Here is an 18,831-nt window from a genome sequence, read left to right on the forward strand (position 1 = left end):
CACTGCAGTACTTAATGCAGCTGGTGGCCACACCAGATACTAACTGTTACCAGATACTAACTGTTACTTTTGATTTTGACCCCCCCCCCCTTTGTTCAGGGACACATTATTTAATTTATGTTAGTCACATGTCTGTGGAACCTGTTCAGTTTATGTCTCAGTTGTTGAATCTTGTTATGTTCATACAAATATTTACACGTTAAGTTTACTGAAAATAAACGCAGTTGACAGTGAGGACGTTTCTTTTTTTGCGGAGTTTATATATATATACACACACTACCAGTCAAAATTTTGGACACACCTACTCATTCAAGGGTTCTTCTTTATATTTACTATTTTTTACATTGTAGAATAATAGTGAAGACATCACAACTATGAAATAACACATATGGAATCATGTAGTAACCAAAGAAGTGTTAAACAAATCAAAGTATATTTTCTATTTGAGATTCTTCAAATAGCCACCCTTTGCCTTGATGACAGCTTTGCACACTCTTGGTATTCTCTCAACCAGCTTCATGAGGTAGTCACCTGGAATGCATTTCAATTAACAGGTGTCTCTCATATGCTGAGCACTTTTTGGCTGCTTTTCCTTCACTCTGCGGTCCAACTCAGCCAAAACCATCTCAATTGGGTTGAGGTCGGGTGATTGTGGAGGCTAGGTCATCTGATACAGCACTCCATCCCTCTCCTTCTTGGTAAAACAGCCCTTAAACAGCCTGGACGTGTGTTTTGGGTCATTGTCCTGTTAAAAAACAAATGATAGTCCCACTAAGTGCAAACCAGATGGGATGGTGTATCGCTGCAGAATGCTGGGGTAGCCATGCTGGTTAAGTGTGCCTTGAATTCTAAATAAATCACACAGTGTCACCAGCAAAGCACCATCACACCACCTCCTCCAGGCTTCACGGTGGGAACCACGCATGCAGAGATCATCTGTTCACCTACTCTGCGTCTCATGAAGACATGGCGGTTGGAACCAAAAATCTCAAATTTGCACTCATCAGACCAGAGGACAGATTTCCACCGGTCTAATGTCAATTGCTCGTATTTCTTGGCCCAAGCAAGTCTCTTATTATTATTGGTGTCCTTTAGTAGTGGTTTCTTTGCAGCAATTTGACCATGAAGGCCTGATTCACGCAGTCTCCTCTGAACAGTTGATGTTGAGATGTGTCTGGTACTTGAACTCTGTGAAGCATTTATTTGGGCTGCAATTTCTGAGGCTGGTAACTCTTATGAACTTTGGGACTTCCTTTCCTGTGGCAGTCCTCATGAGAGCCAGTTTCATAATAGCGCTTGATAGTTTTTGTGACTGCACTTGAGGAAACTTTCAATGTTCTTGAAATGTTCCGTATTGACTGACCTTCATGTCTTAAAGTAATGATGGACTGTCGTCGCTCTTTGCTTATTTGATCTGTTCTTGCCATAATATGGACTTGGTCTTTTACCAAATAGGGCTATCTGCTCTATGCCACCCCCACCTTGTCACAACACAACTGATTTGCTCAAACGCATTAAGAAGGAAAGAAATTCCACAAATTAACTTTTAAGAAGGCACACCTGTTAATTGAAATGCATTCCAGGTGACTACCTCATGAAGCTGGTTGAGAGAATGCCAACAGTGTGCAAAGTTGTCATCAAGGCAAAGGGTGGCTACTTTGAAGAGTCTCAAATATAAAATATATTTTGATATGTTTAACACTTTTTTGGTTAATACATGATTCCATATGTGTTATTTCATAGTTTTGATGTCTTCACTATTATTCTACAACGTAGAAAATTGTCAAAATAAAGAAAAACACTGGAATGAGTAGGTGTTCAAACTTTTAACTGGTACCGTGTATATAACATATGTGTGTGTATGTACAGTTGAAGTCGGAAGGTTACATACACTTAGGTTGGAGTCATTAAAACTCGTTTTTCAACCACTCCACAAATTTCTTGTTAACAAATTATAGTTTTGGCAAGTCGGTTAGGACATCTACTTTGTGCCGACACAGATAATTTTTCCAACAATTGTTTACAGACAGATTATTTCACTTATAATTCACTATATCACAATTCCAGTGGGTCAGAAGTTTACATACACTAAGTTGACTTCCAGAAAATGATGTCATGGCTTTAGAAGCTTCTGATAGGCTAATTGACATCATTTTAGTCAATTGGAGGTGTACCTGTGGATGTATTTCAAGGCCTACCTTCAAACTCAGTGCCTCTTTGCTTGACATCATGGGAAAATCAAAAGAAATCAGCCAAGACTTCAGAAAAGAAATTGTAGACCTCCACAAGTTTGGTTCATCCTTGTGAGCAATTTCCAAACGCCTGAAGGTACCACGTTCATCTGTACAAACAATAGTACGCAAGTATAAACACCATGGGACCACGCAGCCGTCATACCACTCAGGAAGGAGACGCGTTCTGTCTCCTAGAGATGAACGTACTTTGGTACGAAAAGTGCAAATCAATCCCAGAACAACAGCAAAGGACCTTGTGAAGATGCTGGAGGAAACAGGTACAAAGGTATCTACAATTAAATGAATCCTATATCGACATAACCTCAAAGACCGCTCAGCAAGGAAGAAGCAACTGCTCCGAAACCGCCATAAAAAAGCCAGACTACGGTTTGCAACTGTACATGGGGACAAAGATCTTACTTTTTGGAGAAATGTCCTCTGCTCTGATGAAACAAAAATAGAACTTTTTGGCCATAATGACCATTGTTATGTTAGGAGGAAAAGGGGGGATGCTTGTAAGCCGAAGAACACCATCCCAACCGTGAAGCACGGGGGTGGCAGCATCATGCTGTGGGGGAGCTTTGCTGCAGGAGGGACTGGTGCACTTCACAAAATAGATGGCATCATGAGGAAGGAAAAGTATGTGGATATATTGAAGCAACATCTCAAGACATCTGTCAGGAAGTTAAAGCTTGATCGCAAATGGGTCTTCCAAATGGACAATCACCCCAAGCATGCTTCCAAAGTTGTGGCAAAATGGCTTAAGGACAACAAAGTCAAGGTATTGGAGTGGCCATCACAAAGCCCTGACCTCAATCCAAAGAAAATGTGTGGGCAGAACTGAAAAAGCATGTGCGAGCAAGGAGGCCTAGAAACCTGACTCAGTTACACCAGCTCTGTCAGGAGGAATGGGCCAAAATTCACCCAACTTATTGTGGGAAGCTTGTGTAAGGCTACCCAAAACGTTTGACCCAAGTTAAACAATTTAAAGGCAATGCTACCAAATACTAATTGAGTGTATGTTAACTTCTGACCCACTGGGAATGTGATGAAAGAAATAAAATCTGAAATAAATTATCTCTACTATTATTCTGACATTTCACATTCTTAAAATAAAGTGGTGATCCTAACTGAGCTAAGACAGGAAAGTTTTACTAGGATTGAATGTCAGGAATTGTGAAAAACGGAGTTTGTATGTACAGTGGGGGGAAAAAAGTATTTAGTCAGCCACCAATTGCAAGTTCTCCCACTTAAAAAGATGAGAGGCCTGTAATTTTCATCATAGGTACACGTCAACTATGACAGACAAATTGAGCATTTTTATTCCAGAAAATCACATTGTAGGATTTTTTATGAATTTATTTGCAAATTATGGTGGAAAATAAGTATTTGGTCACCTACAAACAAGCAAGATGTCTGGCTCTCACAGACCTGTAACTTCTTCTTTAAGAGGCCCCTCTGTCCTCCACTCGTTACCTGTATTAATGGCACCTGTTTGATCTTGTTATCAGTATAAAAGACACCTGTCCACAACCTCAAACAGTCACACTCCAAACTCCACTATGGCCAAGACGAAGAGCTGTCAAAGGACACCAGAAACAAAATTGTAGACCTGCACCAGGCTGGGAAGACTGAATCTGCAATAGGTAAGGAGCTTGGTTCGAAGAAATCAACTGAGGGAGCAATTATTAGGAAATGGAAGACATTCAAGACCACTGATAATCTCCCTCGATCTGGGGCTCCACGCAAGATCTCACCCCGTGGGGTCAAAATGATCACAAGAACGGTGAGCAAAAATCCCAGAACCACACGGGGGGACCTAGTGAATGACCTGCAGAGAGCTGGGACCAAAGTAACAAAGCCTACCATCAGTAACACACTACGCCGCCAGGGACTCAAATCCTGCAGTGCCAGACGTGTCCCCCTGCTTAAGCCAGTACATGTCCAGGCCCGTCTGACGTTTGCTAGAGTGCATTTGGATGATCCAGAAGAGGATTGGGAGAATGTCATATGGTCAGATGAAACCAAAATAGAACTTTTTGGTAAAAACTGAACTCGTCGTGTTTGGAGGACAAAGAATGCTGAGTTGCATCCAAAGAACACCATACCTACTGTGAAGCATGGGGGTGGAAACATCATGCTTTGGGGCTGTTTTTCTGCAAAGGGACCAGGACGACTGATCCGTGTAAAGGAAAGAATGAATGGGGCCATGTATTTTGAGTGCATTGAAGATGAAACGTGGCTGGGTCTTTCAGCATGACAATGATCCCAAACACACCGCCCGGGCACGAAGGAGTGGCTTCGTAAGAAGCATTTCAAGGTCCTGGAGTGGCCTAGCCAGTCTCCAGATCTCAACCCCCTAGAAAATCTTTGGAGGGAGTTGAAAGTCCGTGTTGCCCAGAGACAGCCCCAAAACATCACTGCTCTAGAGGAGATCTGCATGGAGGAATGGGCCAAAATACCAGCAACAGTGTGTGAAAACCTTGTGAAGACTTACAGAAAATGTTTGACCTGTGTCATTGCCAACAAAGGGTATATAACAAAGTATTGAGAAACTTTTGTTATTGACCAAATACTTATTTTCCACCATCATTTTCAAATAAATTCATAAAAAATCCTATAATGTGATTTTCTGGAGAAAAAAAATCTCAATTTGTCTGTCATAGGTGACGTGTACCTATGAAGAAAATTACAGGCCTCTCATCTTTTTAAGTGGGAGAACTTGCACAATTGGTGGCTGACTAAATACTTTTTTCCCCACTGTATATATACACAGCTGCTAAAAAAATTAAGAGACATCTGCAAAATTATCAGTTTCTCTGGTTTTACTATTTATAGGTATGTGTTTGGGTAAAAATAACATTTTTGTTTTATTCTATAAACTACTGACAACATTTCTCCCAAATTCCAAATAAATAATATTGTCATTTAGAGCATTTATTTGCAGACAATGACAACAAGTCAAAATAACAAAAAAGATGCAGTGTTGTCAGACCTCGAATAATGCAAAGAAAATTAGGTCATGTTCATTTTTAAACAACACGATACTAATGTTTTAACTTAGGAAGAGTTCAGAAATCAATCACAGCTTTCATGCGTCTTGGCATGCTCTTCACCAGTCTTTCACATTGATGTTGGGTGACTTTATGCCACTCCTGGCGCAAAGATTCAAGCAGCTCAGCTTTGTTTAATGGCTTGTGACCATCCATCTTCCTCTTGATCACATTCCAGAAGTTTTCAATGGGGTTCAGGTCTGGAGATTGGGCTGGCTATGACAGGGTCTTGATCTGGTGGTCCTCCATCCACACCTTGATTGACCTGGCTGTGTGGCATGGCGCATTGTCCTGCTGGAAAAACCAATCCTCAGAGTTGGGCAACAATGTCAGAGCAAAATGAAGCAAGTTTTCTTCCAGGACAACCTTGTACGTGGCTTAATTAATGCGTCCTTCACAAAGACAAATCTGCCCGATTCCAGCCTAGCTGAAGCACCCCCAGATCATCACCGATCCTCCACCAAATTTCACAGTGGGTGCGAGACACTGTGGCTTGTAGGCCTCTCCAGGTCTCCGTCTAACCATTAGACGACCAGGTGTTGGGCAAAGCTGAAAATTGGACTCATCAGAGAAGATTACCTTACTCCAGTCCTCTACGGTCCAATCTTTATGGTCTATTGCAAACCTCAGCCTAGCTCTTCTTTGCTTATGATTGATGAAGGGCTTTTTTCTAGCTTTGCACGACTTCAGCCCTGCCCCTCGGAGCCTGTTTCAAACCGTCCTCACCGTGCACTTCACCCCAGCTGCCGTTTGCCATTCTTTTTGTAGGTCACTTGATGTCATCCTACAGTTGTTGAGTGACATTCAAATGAGTTGCCGGTTATCCCGGTCAGTAGAGTCATTTTCGCCCTCTGCCGGTCTGTAGCTTTGTTGTCCCCAATGTCTGCTGCTTGACCTTGTTTTTATGAACCGCCGTCTTTGAAATTTTAAGGATGGAAGGAACCTGATGCTCACTGTATCCCTCTGCCAGTAAAGCCAGAATTGAACCCTTCTTTTCCTCACTCAAAACTTTCATTTTCAACTCTTTTGGCATGGTCAATAGTTGTTCTTTTCTGATTAATATTACTTTTGAGGTACTATTAGCACTGTTTTTGCCATCCAGCTGGTCCTGTTGCAAGAGGATAGTGATGACCACAGCACTGGCTTTTATACTTTTTCTCGTTAAATAAGGTTTGGTTCATGTGATCACCTAATCAGTACCTAATTCAGTACAATGAGGTGTGCCTGTGTTGGAATTCAACAGACACTGGAATGGAATGGCTGTCATACATGTAGAGATACTGATTTAAGAAAAATTTGCAGTGGTCTCTTAATTTTTTCCACAGCTGTGTGTGTATGTATGTATGTGTGTGTGTATATATATATATATATATATATATATATATATATATATATATATATATATAGATATAGATATAGATATAGATATAGATATATACATATACATATACATATACATATACATATACATACAGTGGGGAGAACAAGTATTTGATACACTGCCGATTTTGCAGGTTTTCCTACTTACAAAGCATGTAGAGGTCTGTAATTTTTATCATAGGTACACTTCAACTGTGAGAGACAGAACCTAAAACTAAAATCCAGAAAATCACATTGTATGATTTTTAAGTAATTAATTTGCATTTTATTGCATGACATAAGTATTTGATACATCAGAAAAGCAGAACTTAATATTTGGTACAGAAACCTTTGTTTGCAATTACAGAGATCATACGTTTCCTGTAGGTCTTGACCAGGTTTGCACACACTGCAGCAGGGATTTTGGCCCACTCCTCCATACAGACCTTCTCCAGATCCTTCAGGTTTCGGGGCTGTCGCTGGGCAATACAGACTTTCAGCTCCCTCCAAAGATTTTCTATTGGGTTCAGGTCTGGAGACTGGCTAGGCCACTCCAGGACCTTGAGATGCTTCTTACGGAGCCACTCCTTAGTTTCTCTGGCTGTGTGTTTTGGGTCGTTGTCATGCTGGAAGACCCATCTACGACCCATCTTCAATGCTCTTACTGAGGGAAGGAGGTTGTTGGCCAAGATCTCGCGATACATGGTCCCATCCATCCTCCCCTCAATACGGTGCAGTCATCCTGACCCCTTTGCAGAAAAGCATCCCCAAAGAATGATGTTTCCACCTCCATGCTTCACGGTTGGGATGGTGTTCTTGGGGTTGTACTCATCCTTCTTCTTCCTCCAAACACGGCGAGTGGAGTTTAGACCAAAAAGCTCAATTTTTGTCTCATCAGACCACATGACCTTCTCCCATTCCTCCTCTGGATCATCCAGATGGTCATTGGCAAACTTCAGACGGGCCTGGACATGCGCTGGCTTGAGCAGGGGGACCTTGCGTGCGTTGCAGGATTTTAATCCATGACGGCGTAGTGTGTTAATATTGGTTTTCTTTGAAACTGTGGTCCCAGCTCTCTTCAGGTCATTGATCAGGTCCTGCCGTGTAGTTCTGGGCTGATCCCTCACCTTCCTCATGATCATTGATGCCCCACGAGGTGAGATCTTGCATGGAGCCCCAGACAGAGGGTGATTGACCGTCATCTTGAACTTCTTCCATTTTCTAATAATTGCGCCAACAGTTGTTGCCTTCTCACCAAGCTTCTTGCCTATTGTCCTGTAGCCCATCCCAGCCTTGTGCAGGTCTACAATTGCATCCCTGATGTCCTTGCACAGCTCTCTGGTCTTGGCCATTGTGGAGAGGTTGGAGTCTGTTTGATTGAGTGTGTGGACAGGTGTCTTTTATACAGGTAACGAGTTCAAACAGGTGCAGTTAATACAGGTAATGAGTGGAGAACAGGAGGGCTTCTTAAAGAAAAACTAACAGGTCTGTGAGAGCCGGAATTGTTACTGGTTGGTAGGTGATCAAATACTTATGTCATGCAATAGAATGCAAATTAATTACTTAAAAATCATACAATGTGATTTTCTGCATTTTTGTTTTAGATTCCGTTTCTCGTGGTTGAAGTGTACCTATGATAAAAATTACAGACCTCTACATGCTTTATAAGTAGGAAAACCTGCAAAATCGGCAGTGTATCAAATACTTGTTCTCCCCACTGTATATATGTATGTGTGTGTGTGTGTGTTTATTTATATGTATGTATGTATGTATGTATGTATGTATGTATGTATGTGTGTATGTCTATACATACATTCATACAGTATATTACCACACTGTCTACAAATATGCGTTTTTATGTATTTTTCTGATTGTTCCAAGAGTCAACAAGCAGAGAATTCTTTGGGTGAATTTGTAGATGGTAAATCCGAGACTTTAATTTCCCCAGAAATGAGAAAACGTAATGAGAACATTTATTTTCTGGGAGCCTTTACATTATATTGACATAATTCCAGGCTAGGGTCACTAAAGGTGAATAAGTCCTGTAATTGTATGGTATTCATTGTTTACCTGTTATACGTTTGTGTGACAGCACAGCATCATAAGTATTCTGTTAGCTCATGCCAATCATTTCTTGTGATCATAATTATTAAGCTGCCAATCACCCATTCCTGGGGTTTTGGAATAAGAATCGGAGTCTATAATTATCTTGGAAACAGGGAATATAATCACGACAAGTGACACTTTTCTAGAACTTTGGCTAAGTTTTATCCTACAACATTTATTTTCTGGGAGAGAAGGTCTCCCAGAAGGGATGTAGCTCAGTTGGTAGAGCATGGCGTTTGCAACGCCAGGGTTGTGGGTTCGATTCCCACGGGGGGCCAGTATGAAAAAAAATATATATATATATATATATATATATATATATATATATATATATATATATATATATATATATATATATATATATAATCATGTATGCACTCACTAACTGTAAGTCGCTCTGGATAAGAGCGTCTGCTAAATGACTAAAATGTAAATGTAATGTAAATGTCTCTTCTCACTTCTGCTGAAATTAATGTATTTCTTCAATGGCGAGTTGATTGGAGTGAGGAATTGCATTAGGATTGCCATGCCTGCAAGGGATCGTTAACTAAATGGAGCCATAAATATTTAAACATGGCTAGCATTTCATATAGGCATGTCCTCCGCATCTTTCCATTTGTCTGTCTGCTTATATACTAGCCATGGAGCATCAGCTGCCAACATGTCCTTATTAAAAACAGTCTTGAAAAAGATATGAACACTGCAGTGAAACTGCTTTCATTTTATTTGAACGAAATGAAATAGAGAATGTTTTTTGCTGCATCGATACAATGGAGCTTTTTGTCTGTTTCATATGAGCCTCGGAAAATCAGGTGCTAGAATGAAATAATCAGACTGGTATTATTTCATTGGGATTTTGACCCCAGTTTTGCGTTGAAGGACTGCCCATACTCATTACCATCCTAATACCCTACTGTGGTCCTAGACTCCGATGCTGCAGCCATGTAGCTTTACCAGCAAGTGATTACAGTTGAGCGCTTCCTTGATTAGGTTTTGGTGTCAATGATGGAGTTGGACATAATAGCATCTCTGAGCGCGATATCCAATGTGTAATAGGCACACAAAGCAAAGGCAAAAAGGTGGCATGGAAAATAGAGATTGGCAGCTGCACTTCCTCTCCCCTGTCAGGTGTTCCACCAGCTGCTTAAGCCTCCTGTACATACATCCTGTATGGCTCCCTTTTCAGACAGCTTTAACTTGGATCAATGTAGTTTAAAGCTGCAATATATAACTTTTTGGGGCGACCCGACCAAATTCACATAGAAATGTGAATTATAGATATGTCATTCTAATTGAAAGCAAGTCTAAGAAGCGGTATATATGTTCTATGTGCGCTACTTCTATGCTTCCCGTTCTTAAGTTTTGGTTTTGCGTCTTTTACTTTCAGTTTTGTACACCAGCTTCAAACAGCTGAAAATACAATATTTTTGGTTATGGAAAATATATTTCACAACGTTTTAGATGGTACAATGATTCTGTACACTATACTTGCTTGTTTTGTCACAAACTGAAATTAGGCAAACTATTAGAATTTTAGCAACCAGGAAATGTCGGAGCGATTTCTGTATAGTGCACTTTTTAAGTAATACAAACAGGACAATTATGCAGTTACGTCGGAGACAGTAATGTCTGCTCTGGGACGAATGGGCAGTTCTTGAACTCCGACTCTGACCCCAATTCACTATCCCCCAGAGATGGTCCCTATATTAACTTTTTCTTTCAGCCATTTCTCATTGGTTTGAGATGGTATTTCACTTGATTACAGATGTTATTGACACTTCTCCATCTGACCCTTGACCTAACGAGAATAATTCAATTAAATTGAGAGCGAGAAAAAAAACATAAACCCCTTTGATTAATCTAGCGTCAGTTTGTCTTGTCTGGGGCTTTCCAGAAAGAATTATCAGCAGTGGCGACAATGGTAGTAAATGTCACCATTTAATTAACTGTCTACCATAACAATTATCAGTTATTTTCTCTCCTTGCAGTCACATTCTGTCATGTGTAAATGTGGACTTTTTAAAATCAGTGAAGCTCAAAAGTGTACATTATCCACCTTCACAAACATTGTCACGCAGTCAGCTCATTACATATTGACTTGAGAGACAAAACTAATGAGGAGAGATTTAAAGTGCTTAGCACCAAGGGAATTATGTGTGTGACAATAGCGATCATAAATTGACTGGAGCTCCTCAGGGATGTGGGTCGAGATTATGGATTAACATTGGTCAGGATCCCAGGACTGTCCTTGGAACACTTCACATTTCCCCCCCAAAAAAATTACGACAAGACCTGGGAAATAACAAAAAATTCCCCAATGTCGGCACTAATGCAATTCCACAAAATGCACAACATGCGCATCATCAGATTAGCAAAAAATGAAATAGCTCAATATCCAAACGGGTTGTCGCATGGAAGCCTTTAGCTTAGCATATTTACTTCACACAAAATCTCCATGAATTCAAAGCACATGAATTATTGACGCTGCCGGACTGCACATGCGACCCGAATGCAGTTAATAAACTCTACAGGAAAACCCTACAGTATAGCCTATAGAAGAACGTGTGCCTCTTTCAGCTGTCTTTGTGACTGTTCAGACAGTCAAATTTGATAGGGCTACGCACAATTAACTACATAAGCATCTCTGTCACAGACATGAAGAAAGGCATGAGAGCCATTCCACCTCAAAAAGCCAAAAAAAATAGGATTTTGACATCAACCATCTGATTGTTTTGAAATTCGTTTCTGTTAGAAACAGATAAGATAAGCATTCCTGCAACATTATTTTGTTGAAATATAATTTGATCAGAGAAATTAAGATTATTGATTTTACCCAAATGTAAAACGTTTATAGGACTTATATAATATACAATAAATGAAGGACCTAACGTCCGAATTGGACCAAACTTTTTTTCTAACAATGACTTAGACATGAGGAATGTTTGGTCATCAGTGTTCATGCAAGTTTGATGTGTGTGCCACCCAGAACCAATTAGAAGGTTAACTGATAGTTGCTAATGGCTGCTATAGAGAGACAAAACACTGAGAATGGAGTTGAATGTCCAATAGTCTTAAATAGTGTAAGGTATTTAAGATAGATTTTTGTGTATCGCTTGACTTGTGTGCAAGGCCAGATTACAAAGATTAGTAAGGACATTTGAGGGTTTTGTTCCACATCCTGAAAAATAGGGTGTACAAACCCAACAATACACCACCTATGAAATGGTGTTACAGGTCCTCTGCATACTTGTACAGAATTATACTGTATATTGTTAAACTACAAGGCTAAAACTTAAGGTTTTGGGAAGAATTTCTTAGAATCTCATGAATGATGTCCCTTTTTGTTTAAAGGTCTAAAGGAGCCATTTGTATCTATATCAAATGATTTCTGGGTAAAATGTAAGTACCTTACTGTGATTGTTTTCAATTAAAATGGTCAAAAATAAACAAAAATAGATTCTCACCAAAGAGCAATTTCTCAAGCAAGCATTTTGTTATTGCTCTATTAACTAATTTACCATCTGGTGATCTCACCAAAACAGGCAAACATTTCAGGTGGTCTTTTCAAACAGCTCTTAAACTAAAAGGGCATTATCATTTTCACAATTTCACAGTATTATTCCAACCTCACAGTGTGGAAATATATACAAAACACAGGAAAATCACGGTTTTGACTGCACTGGGCCTTTAATCCACCTTTTTCAATAAATACACAAGTAATTGCTATGCCACTATGGCTCTGCATAAAAATTGAAAATAATATAATGATAAAATCAATGATTAATTACAATGTTAGTACTAGTAGTAATAATAATAATACATGGGACTTATACAAAGGACCCAAAGTCGCTTTACAATTGAAGAAATTAAAAGAAAAACAAAAAAACTGGAGTCAAAACATCACACTAGTCAAGGGGTCTGAATACTTTCCGAATGCACTGTACATCAGATTTGACACCATTTGTCTTCGATTGCTCCCTGCTACTGCTGACCCACTCCCCACTCTGTTTTAACTCACACAGCACATTCACGCATGGAAATAGAAAAAATAAAATATTCTATGCTAACGGTACACATTAAAGATGTGCTCAGCATACAGTGGGGAGAACAAGTATTTGATACACTGCCGATTTTGCAGGTTTTCCTACTTACAAAGCATGTAGAGGTCTGTAATTTTTATCATAGGTACACTTCAACTGTGAGAGACGGAATCTAAAACAAAAATCCAGAAAATCAAATTGTATGATTTTTAAGTAATGAATCTGCATTTTATTGCATGACATAAGTATTTGATCACCTACCAACCAGTAAGAATTCCGGCTCTCACAGACCTGTTGGTTTTTCTTTAAGAAGCCTTCCTGTTTTCCACTCATTACTTGTATTAACTGCACCTGTTTGAACTCGTTACCTGTATAAAAGACACCTGTCCACACACTCAATCAAACAGTCTCCAACCTCTCCACAATGGCCAAGACCAGAGAGCTGTGTAAGGACATCAGGGATAAAATTGTAGACCTGCACAAGGCTGGGATGGGCTACAGGACAATAGGCAAGCAGCTTGGTGAGAAGGCAACAACTGTTGGCGCAATTATTAGAAAATGGAAGAAGTTCAAGATGACGGTCAATCACCCTCGGTCTGGGGCTCCATGCAAGATCTCACCTTGTGGGGCATCAATGATCATGAGAAAGGTGAAGGATCAGCCCAGATCTACACGGCAGGACCTGGTCAATGACCTGAAGAGAGCTGGGACCACAGTCTCAAAGAAAACCATTAGTAACACACTACGCCGTCATGGATTAAAATCCTGCAGCGCACGCAAGGTCCCCCTGCTCAAGCCAGCGCATGTCCAGGCCCGTCTGAAGTTTGCCAATGACCATCTGGATGATCCAGAGGAGGAATGGGAGAAGGTCATGTGGTCTGATGAGACAAAAATAGAGCTTTTTGGTCTAAACTCCACTTGCCGTGTTTGGAGGAAGAAGAAGGATGAGTACAACCCCAAGAACACCATCCCAACTGTGAAGCATGGAGGTGGAAACATCATTCTTTGGGGATGCTTTTCTGCAAAGGGGACAGGACGACTGCACCGTATTGAGGGGAGGATGGATGGGGCCATGTATCGCAATATCTTGGCCAACAACCTCCTTCCCTCAGTAAGAGCATTGAAGATGGGTCGTGGCTGGGTCTTCCAGCATGACAACGACCCGAAACACACAGCCAGGGCAACTAAGGAGTGGCTCCGTAAGAAGCATCTCAAGGTCCTGGAGTGGCCTAGCCAGTCTCCAGACCTGAACCCAATAGAACATCTTTGGAGGGAGCTGAAAGTCTGTATTGTCCAGCGACTGCCCCAAAACCTGAAGGATCTGGAGAAGGTCTGTATGGAGGAGTGGGCCAAAATCCCTGCTGCAGTGTGTGCAAACCTGGTCAAGACCTACAGGAAACTTATGATCTCTGTAATTGCAAACAAAGGTTTCTGTACCAAATATTAAGTTCTGCTTTTCTGATGTATCGAATACTTATGTCATGCAATAAAATGCAAATTAATTACTCAAAAATAATACAATGTGATTTTCTGGATTTTTGTTTTAGATTCCGTCTCTCACAGTTGAAGTGCACCTATGATAGAAATTACAGACCTCTACATGCTTTGTAAGTAGGAAAACCTGCAAAATCGGCAGTGTATCAAATACTTGTTCTCCCCACTGTACATGTCTCAAACAGCGTGAATTGGATTATCTTCTGAAAAATGTTGTTAATTCAAGCTGCACCTGGCCGCTTTTGAAATACCATCATTTAATATTAGGGAGCTCGCATCGACTGATTTGATCTTGAACAAGTTGCTATGCATGCATTCAAGCCACACACACCAACATCGACACACACACAGTGGTGTAGTGGTTCCTTGATGAAGTGGGTACAGGCGACTACATTTTTACAAAAAAAATTCCAACCGCCCCACACGGCGAACGAAAGGCTCCCTGTGTAAAAACATCTATGAGAAACAGTGATATACACTCTGAATGACCTACAATGATAAATCCCATATTGGTCTTTCACAGTCAGGCCAACCCAATCTGTACTGTGCAAGTAGGCTAATACCATTGATTCAGATTTTTCCTCATTGTTTCATGTTTTCACTCTCAAAGTCACCCATTTTTTTTAACAGAATAACAACAAAATGGTATGTTCTAAGTCCATAACAATGCTTAAACCACATCAGGAGACCGACCACTTTTGAGGTCTGGGACAAGTCTAATAATTTATTTTAGTGTAGTTACCCTTTAATTCAAGTGTGCAGGCACCTAGCACTGTTGTTTGGTTAGCAGTGTTTCTGTAGCACATGAGTTGGAGTTTGCAAAATAAATAGCTACTGGATTGATGCAAATAATCATGATATCATTCTGACAGGTAGGCATAGGCTACTTTGTAGCTACTGTAGTTAACATTTAATAGAGAATGTTTTTGGGAAAGCCTTTCCATCTACCAGAAGATGGTTAGGCCTTTCATTAGCATCGCTATATTTTTTCTTTCCTTAAATGTTTGAAACCTGGATGTTTTACTTGATATTATGAGATATGTCTTACCTCACTTGAAATTAGCCTATAGCCAAAATCCCACCATAGAAACGTGGAGGCAATTATTTTTATAAAGACTTACTCATATGCTTTATCCTGTTTTATTGATTTTCTTTCAACTTTCTTTCATTGTCTAGCAGCCAAAGGCATTATCCTAGTCATATTAGCAACCAATGATAGTTGTTGCGTATTTAAATCCCCCCTCTTTCTAAATTTCTAATGGATATTTCCATCTCTGCGGTGCACATTTTAGAACGAAAAGTACATTGCTGCACCTAAAATGTGAAGAAATAATAGTTTATCAACATTTTAAGCTAAATATTCTGATCTGTTCCATCTGCCTTATTAATTGAAACTGCGTATACCTCCACTACACTACATTGTTACGTATCAGTGGAGATTAAGAAGTGAGTATACGCAATGCCCACGGAAAAATAAGTGGGTATACGGCGTATACCCTCCACTGCACACACACACACACACACACACACTCTATACATAACCAGGCAGCATCACACATGCCAGGAATTGATTAGAATTATTTGTGATACATCTACTGTCTGTCCAAGCTCAGCATTTCTGCTTATGGCTCATAAATGAGTCATATATGGTGCAGCGAACACTGTTCCATCAGTTCACAGGAGCCTCCTGCATCTGAAATGCCTTTGTTGTTCTGCGTAGAGTAGTGAGCGTTGCAGATTTCAAATATGTCCGTTTTCTCCATTATGCAAGCACATACCTTATTCCTAGTAATCCCCCACCCCCATTCCTCTTTCCTTTGTGCCATTAATATTGCAGCAATTTGCACTCTATTTCAAATTGTGTCACGAGGGTGGCATCGCATTTCATTTTATTGCTTTTCATTGTTGGTGTCGAAATGCCTGGCAGAGAATAGTAGCCACTATTTTTCTAAAGAGAACAAACAGTATAATATGTTTTCATTAAAGGACACTCCTTTTCCCACACTTCAAATCATTTTATATGCAGCAATACTGCAGAATGTGGCTTCAAAATACATTACGAAAGTGATCTCACTGGACAGTTTAGCAGCATTAAACCTACAGTATGAATCCACAGTCCAACAACGTACTGTTACAATTTTGAGTGACCACCAATTTTAATGATAAGGAAATAGCCCAGTGTCATTTAGAGGATATCTAATCAGTGATTTGTTTTTCTAACATGTCCTTTCTCTGTCTCTCTTGTGTCTCCATAGGTAACCGATAGGATGGGGGCCAGGGAAGCGAATGGGCACAGCTACCTGGTGGCTTGCTGGCAGCCCATTCTGATTCTGATGCTGGGCACCGTACTGTCCGGTTCCACCACAGGCTGCCCGTCCCGCTGCGAGTGCAACGCCCAGGAACGCTCGGTCATATGCCACCGCAAGAAGCTTATGTCCGTCCCTGAGGGCATCCCCACAGAAACGCGGCTGCTGGACCTCAGCAAGAACCGCATCAAGACCATCAACATGGATGAGTTCGCCGCCTACCCCAACCTGGAGGAGCTGGAGCTCAACGAAAACACCATCTCTGCCATCGAGCCCGGCGCCTTCAACAACCTGTACGGCCTGCGGACATTAGGGCTGCGCAGCAACAAGCTCAAACTCATCCAGCTGGGTGTGTTCACGGGCCTCAGCAACCTCACCCAGCTGGACATCAGTGAGAACAAGATAGTCATCCTGCTGGACTATATGTTCCAAGACCTATACAACCTGCGCTCCATGGAGGTGGGCGACAATGACTTGGTGTTCATCTCCCACCGGGCCTTCCATGGCCTCAGCAGCCTAGAGCAGCTGACTTTGGAGAAGTGCAACCTGACCTCGGTGCCCACCGAGGCCTTCACCCACCTCCATAGTTTGATCTTTCTCAGGCTGCGCCACCTCAACATCTACATTATTAAGGATTACTCCTTCAAAAGGCTCTACCGGCTGAAAGTGCTGGAGATCGCCAACTGGCCCTACCTGGACACCATGACCTCAAATTGCCTCTATGGACTGAACCTCACCTCGCTGACCATCACCAATGGCAACCTGACCTCCATCCCATACGTGGCTCTCCGGCACTTGGTCTACCTACGGTTTCTGAATCTGTCCTATAACCCCATCCACACCATTGAGGGGAATAAGCTCCATGACCTTCTGAGGCTCCAGGAGTTTCACCTGGTCGGGGGCAGGCTGGCTATGATCGAGCCCTACTCGTTCCGAGGCCTAAACTATCTGAAGATCTTCAATGTGTCTGGCAATGCCTTGAGCACTTTGGAGGAGTCTGCGTTCCACTCGGTAGGCAACCTGGAGACTCTGGCGCTTTACGACAACCCCTTGGCCTGTGACTGTCGGCTGCTGTGGGTGTTCCGGAGACGCTGGAGGCTCAACTTCAACCGGCAGCAACCCACCTGCGCTTCACCTGAGTTTGTACAGGGAAAAGAGTTTAAAGATTTCCCGGATGTCCTGCAGCCCAACTACTTCACGTGTCGCAAGTCCAGGATTCGGGATCGCAAGGCACAGCAGAAATTTGTGGACGAGGGAACTACTGTTCATTTTGTATGCCAGGCGGACGGTGATCCCGCCCCAGTCATCATGTGGCTCTCACCACAGAAGCAGTTCATCACGACCAAAACCATCGGTCGGCTCACAGTATTCCCCGATGGCACCCTTGAGGTGCGCTATGCGCAGATTCAGGATAATGGCACATATGTGTGTATAGCCAGCAACGCCGGTGGCAACGACACATCTCTCGCCCACCTGCATGTCCACAGCTACTCTCCAGACTGGCCTCACCAACCCAACAAGACCTTTGCCTTCATCTCCAACCAGCCCAACGAGAATGGTGCCAATGGGACGCGAACCAACGTCCCCTTCCCCTTTGACATAAAGACCTTAATCATCGCCACCACCATGGGCTTCATATCTTTCCTTGGTGTCGTCCTGTTTTGTCTGGTGCTACTCTTTCTGTGGAGTAGAGGTAAAGGGGCCACAAAGCACAACATAGAGATTGAGTATGTGCCACGCAAGTCAGACGCTGGCATGAGCAGCAGCAACGCAGACGCCCCTCGCAAGTTTAACATGAAAATGATTTAACGGGACTCAGGGAGCAAACAGACTCTGAACTACAAATTGTAAAAAAAAAAAAAAAAAAAGAAAGTCAAATCCTCCCTTACAAATCTGTGGATCCTGGGATGTTATCATAAAGTAATCTGTTTTCCCTGACTTAACTGTTGGAGATGGAGAGAGAAGTTCCTTGCTTTCGTAATATGTTGAGTATATGAGGGGATGATCGCACAGCCGACGCTCCACAGCGTTGGCAGTTTCTGCAAGGCCTTTAGGTACCGTTTGTTGAAAAGCAAATTTTGTTGTGCGCGATTCCTATTCCTGTGGATTTATATTGGGAAGAAATTATAGAAAAAAAGAGAAGAACCCTTCTATATGTTCGTAATAACCTTCACTGTCCTTTTGCCTGTGTTTTTAGTTTATAGATTTTTTACAGAAATTGAAATATTTGTTTACCAAA

At 41.5% G+C, this 18,831-nt stretch overlaps 1 protein-coding gene across 1 annotated transcript in view; it reads left to right on the forward strand.

Annotated features, from left to right (window-relative positions):
* lingo1a (leucine rich repeat and Ig domain containing 1a) overlaps positions 1-18,434 on the forward strand; it is a 54,353-nt gene extending 35,919 nt beyond the window's left edge. The window contains exon 2 of the mRNA XM_084169232.1: positions 16,542-18,434. Coding sequence (XP_084025358.1) covers positions 16,554-18,401 — 1,848 coding nt within the window. The 5' untranslated portion in view covers positions 16,542-16,553 and the 3' untranslated portion in view covers positions 18,402-18,434. The remainder of the gene's footprint in view (positions 1-16,541) is intronic.
* The last annotated feature ends 397 nt before the right edge of the window (positions 18,435-18,831 follow it).

Source organism: Coregonus lavaretus, assembly GCF_964263955.1.
Source record: "Coregonus lavaretus genome assembly, chromosome: 9".
Lineage (NCBI taxonomy): Eukaryota > Metazoa > Chordata > Actinopteri > Salmoniformes > Salmonidae > Coregonus > Coregonus lavaretus.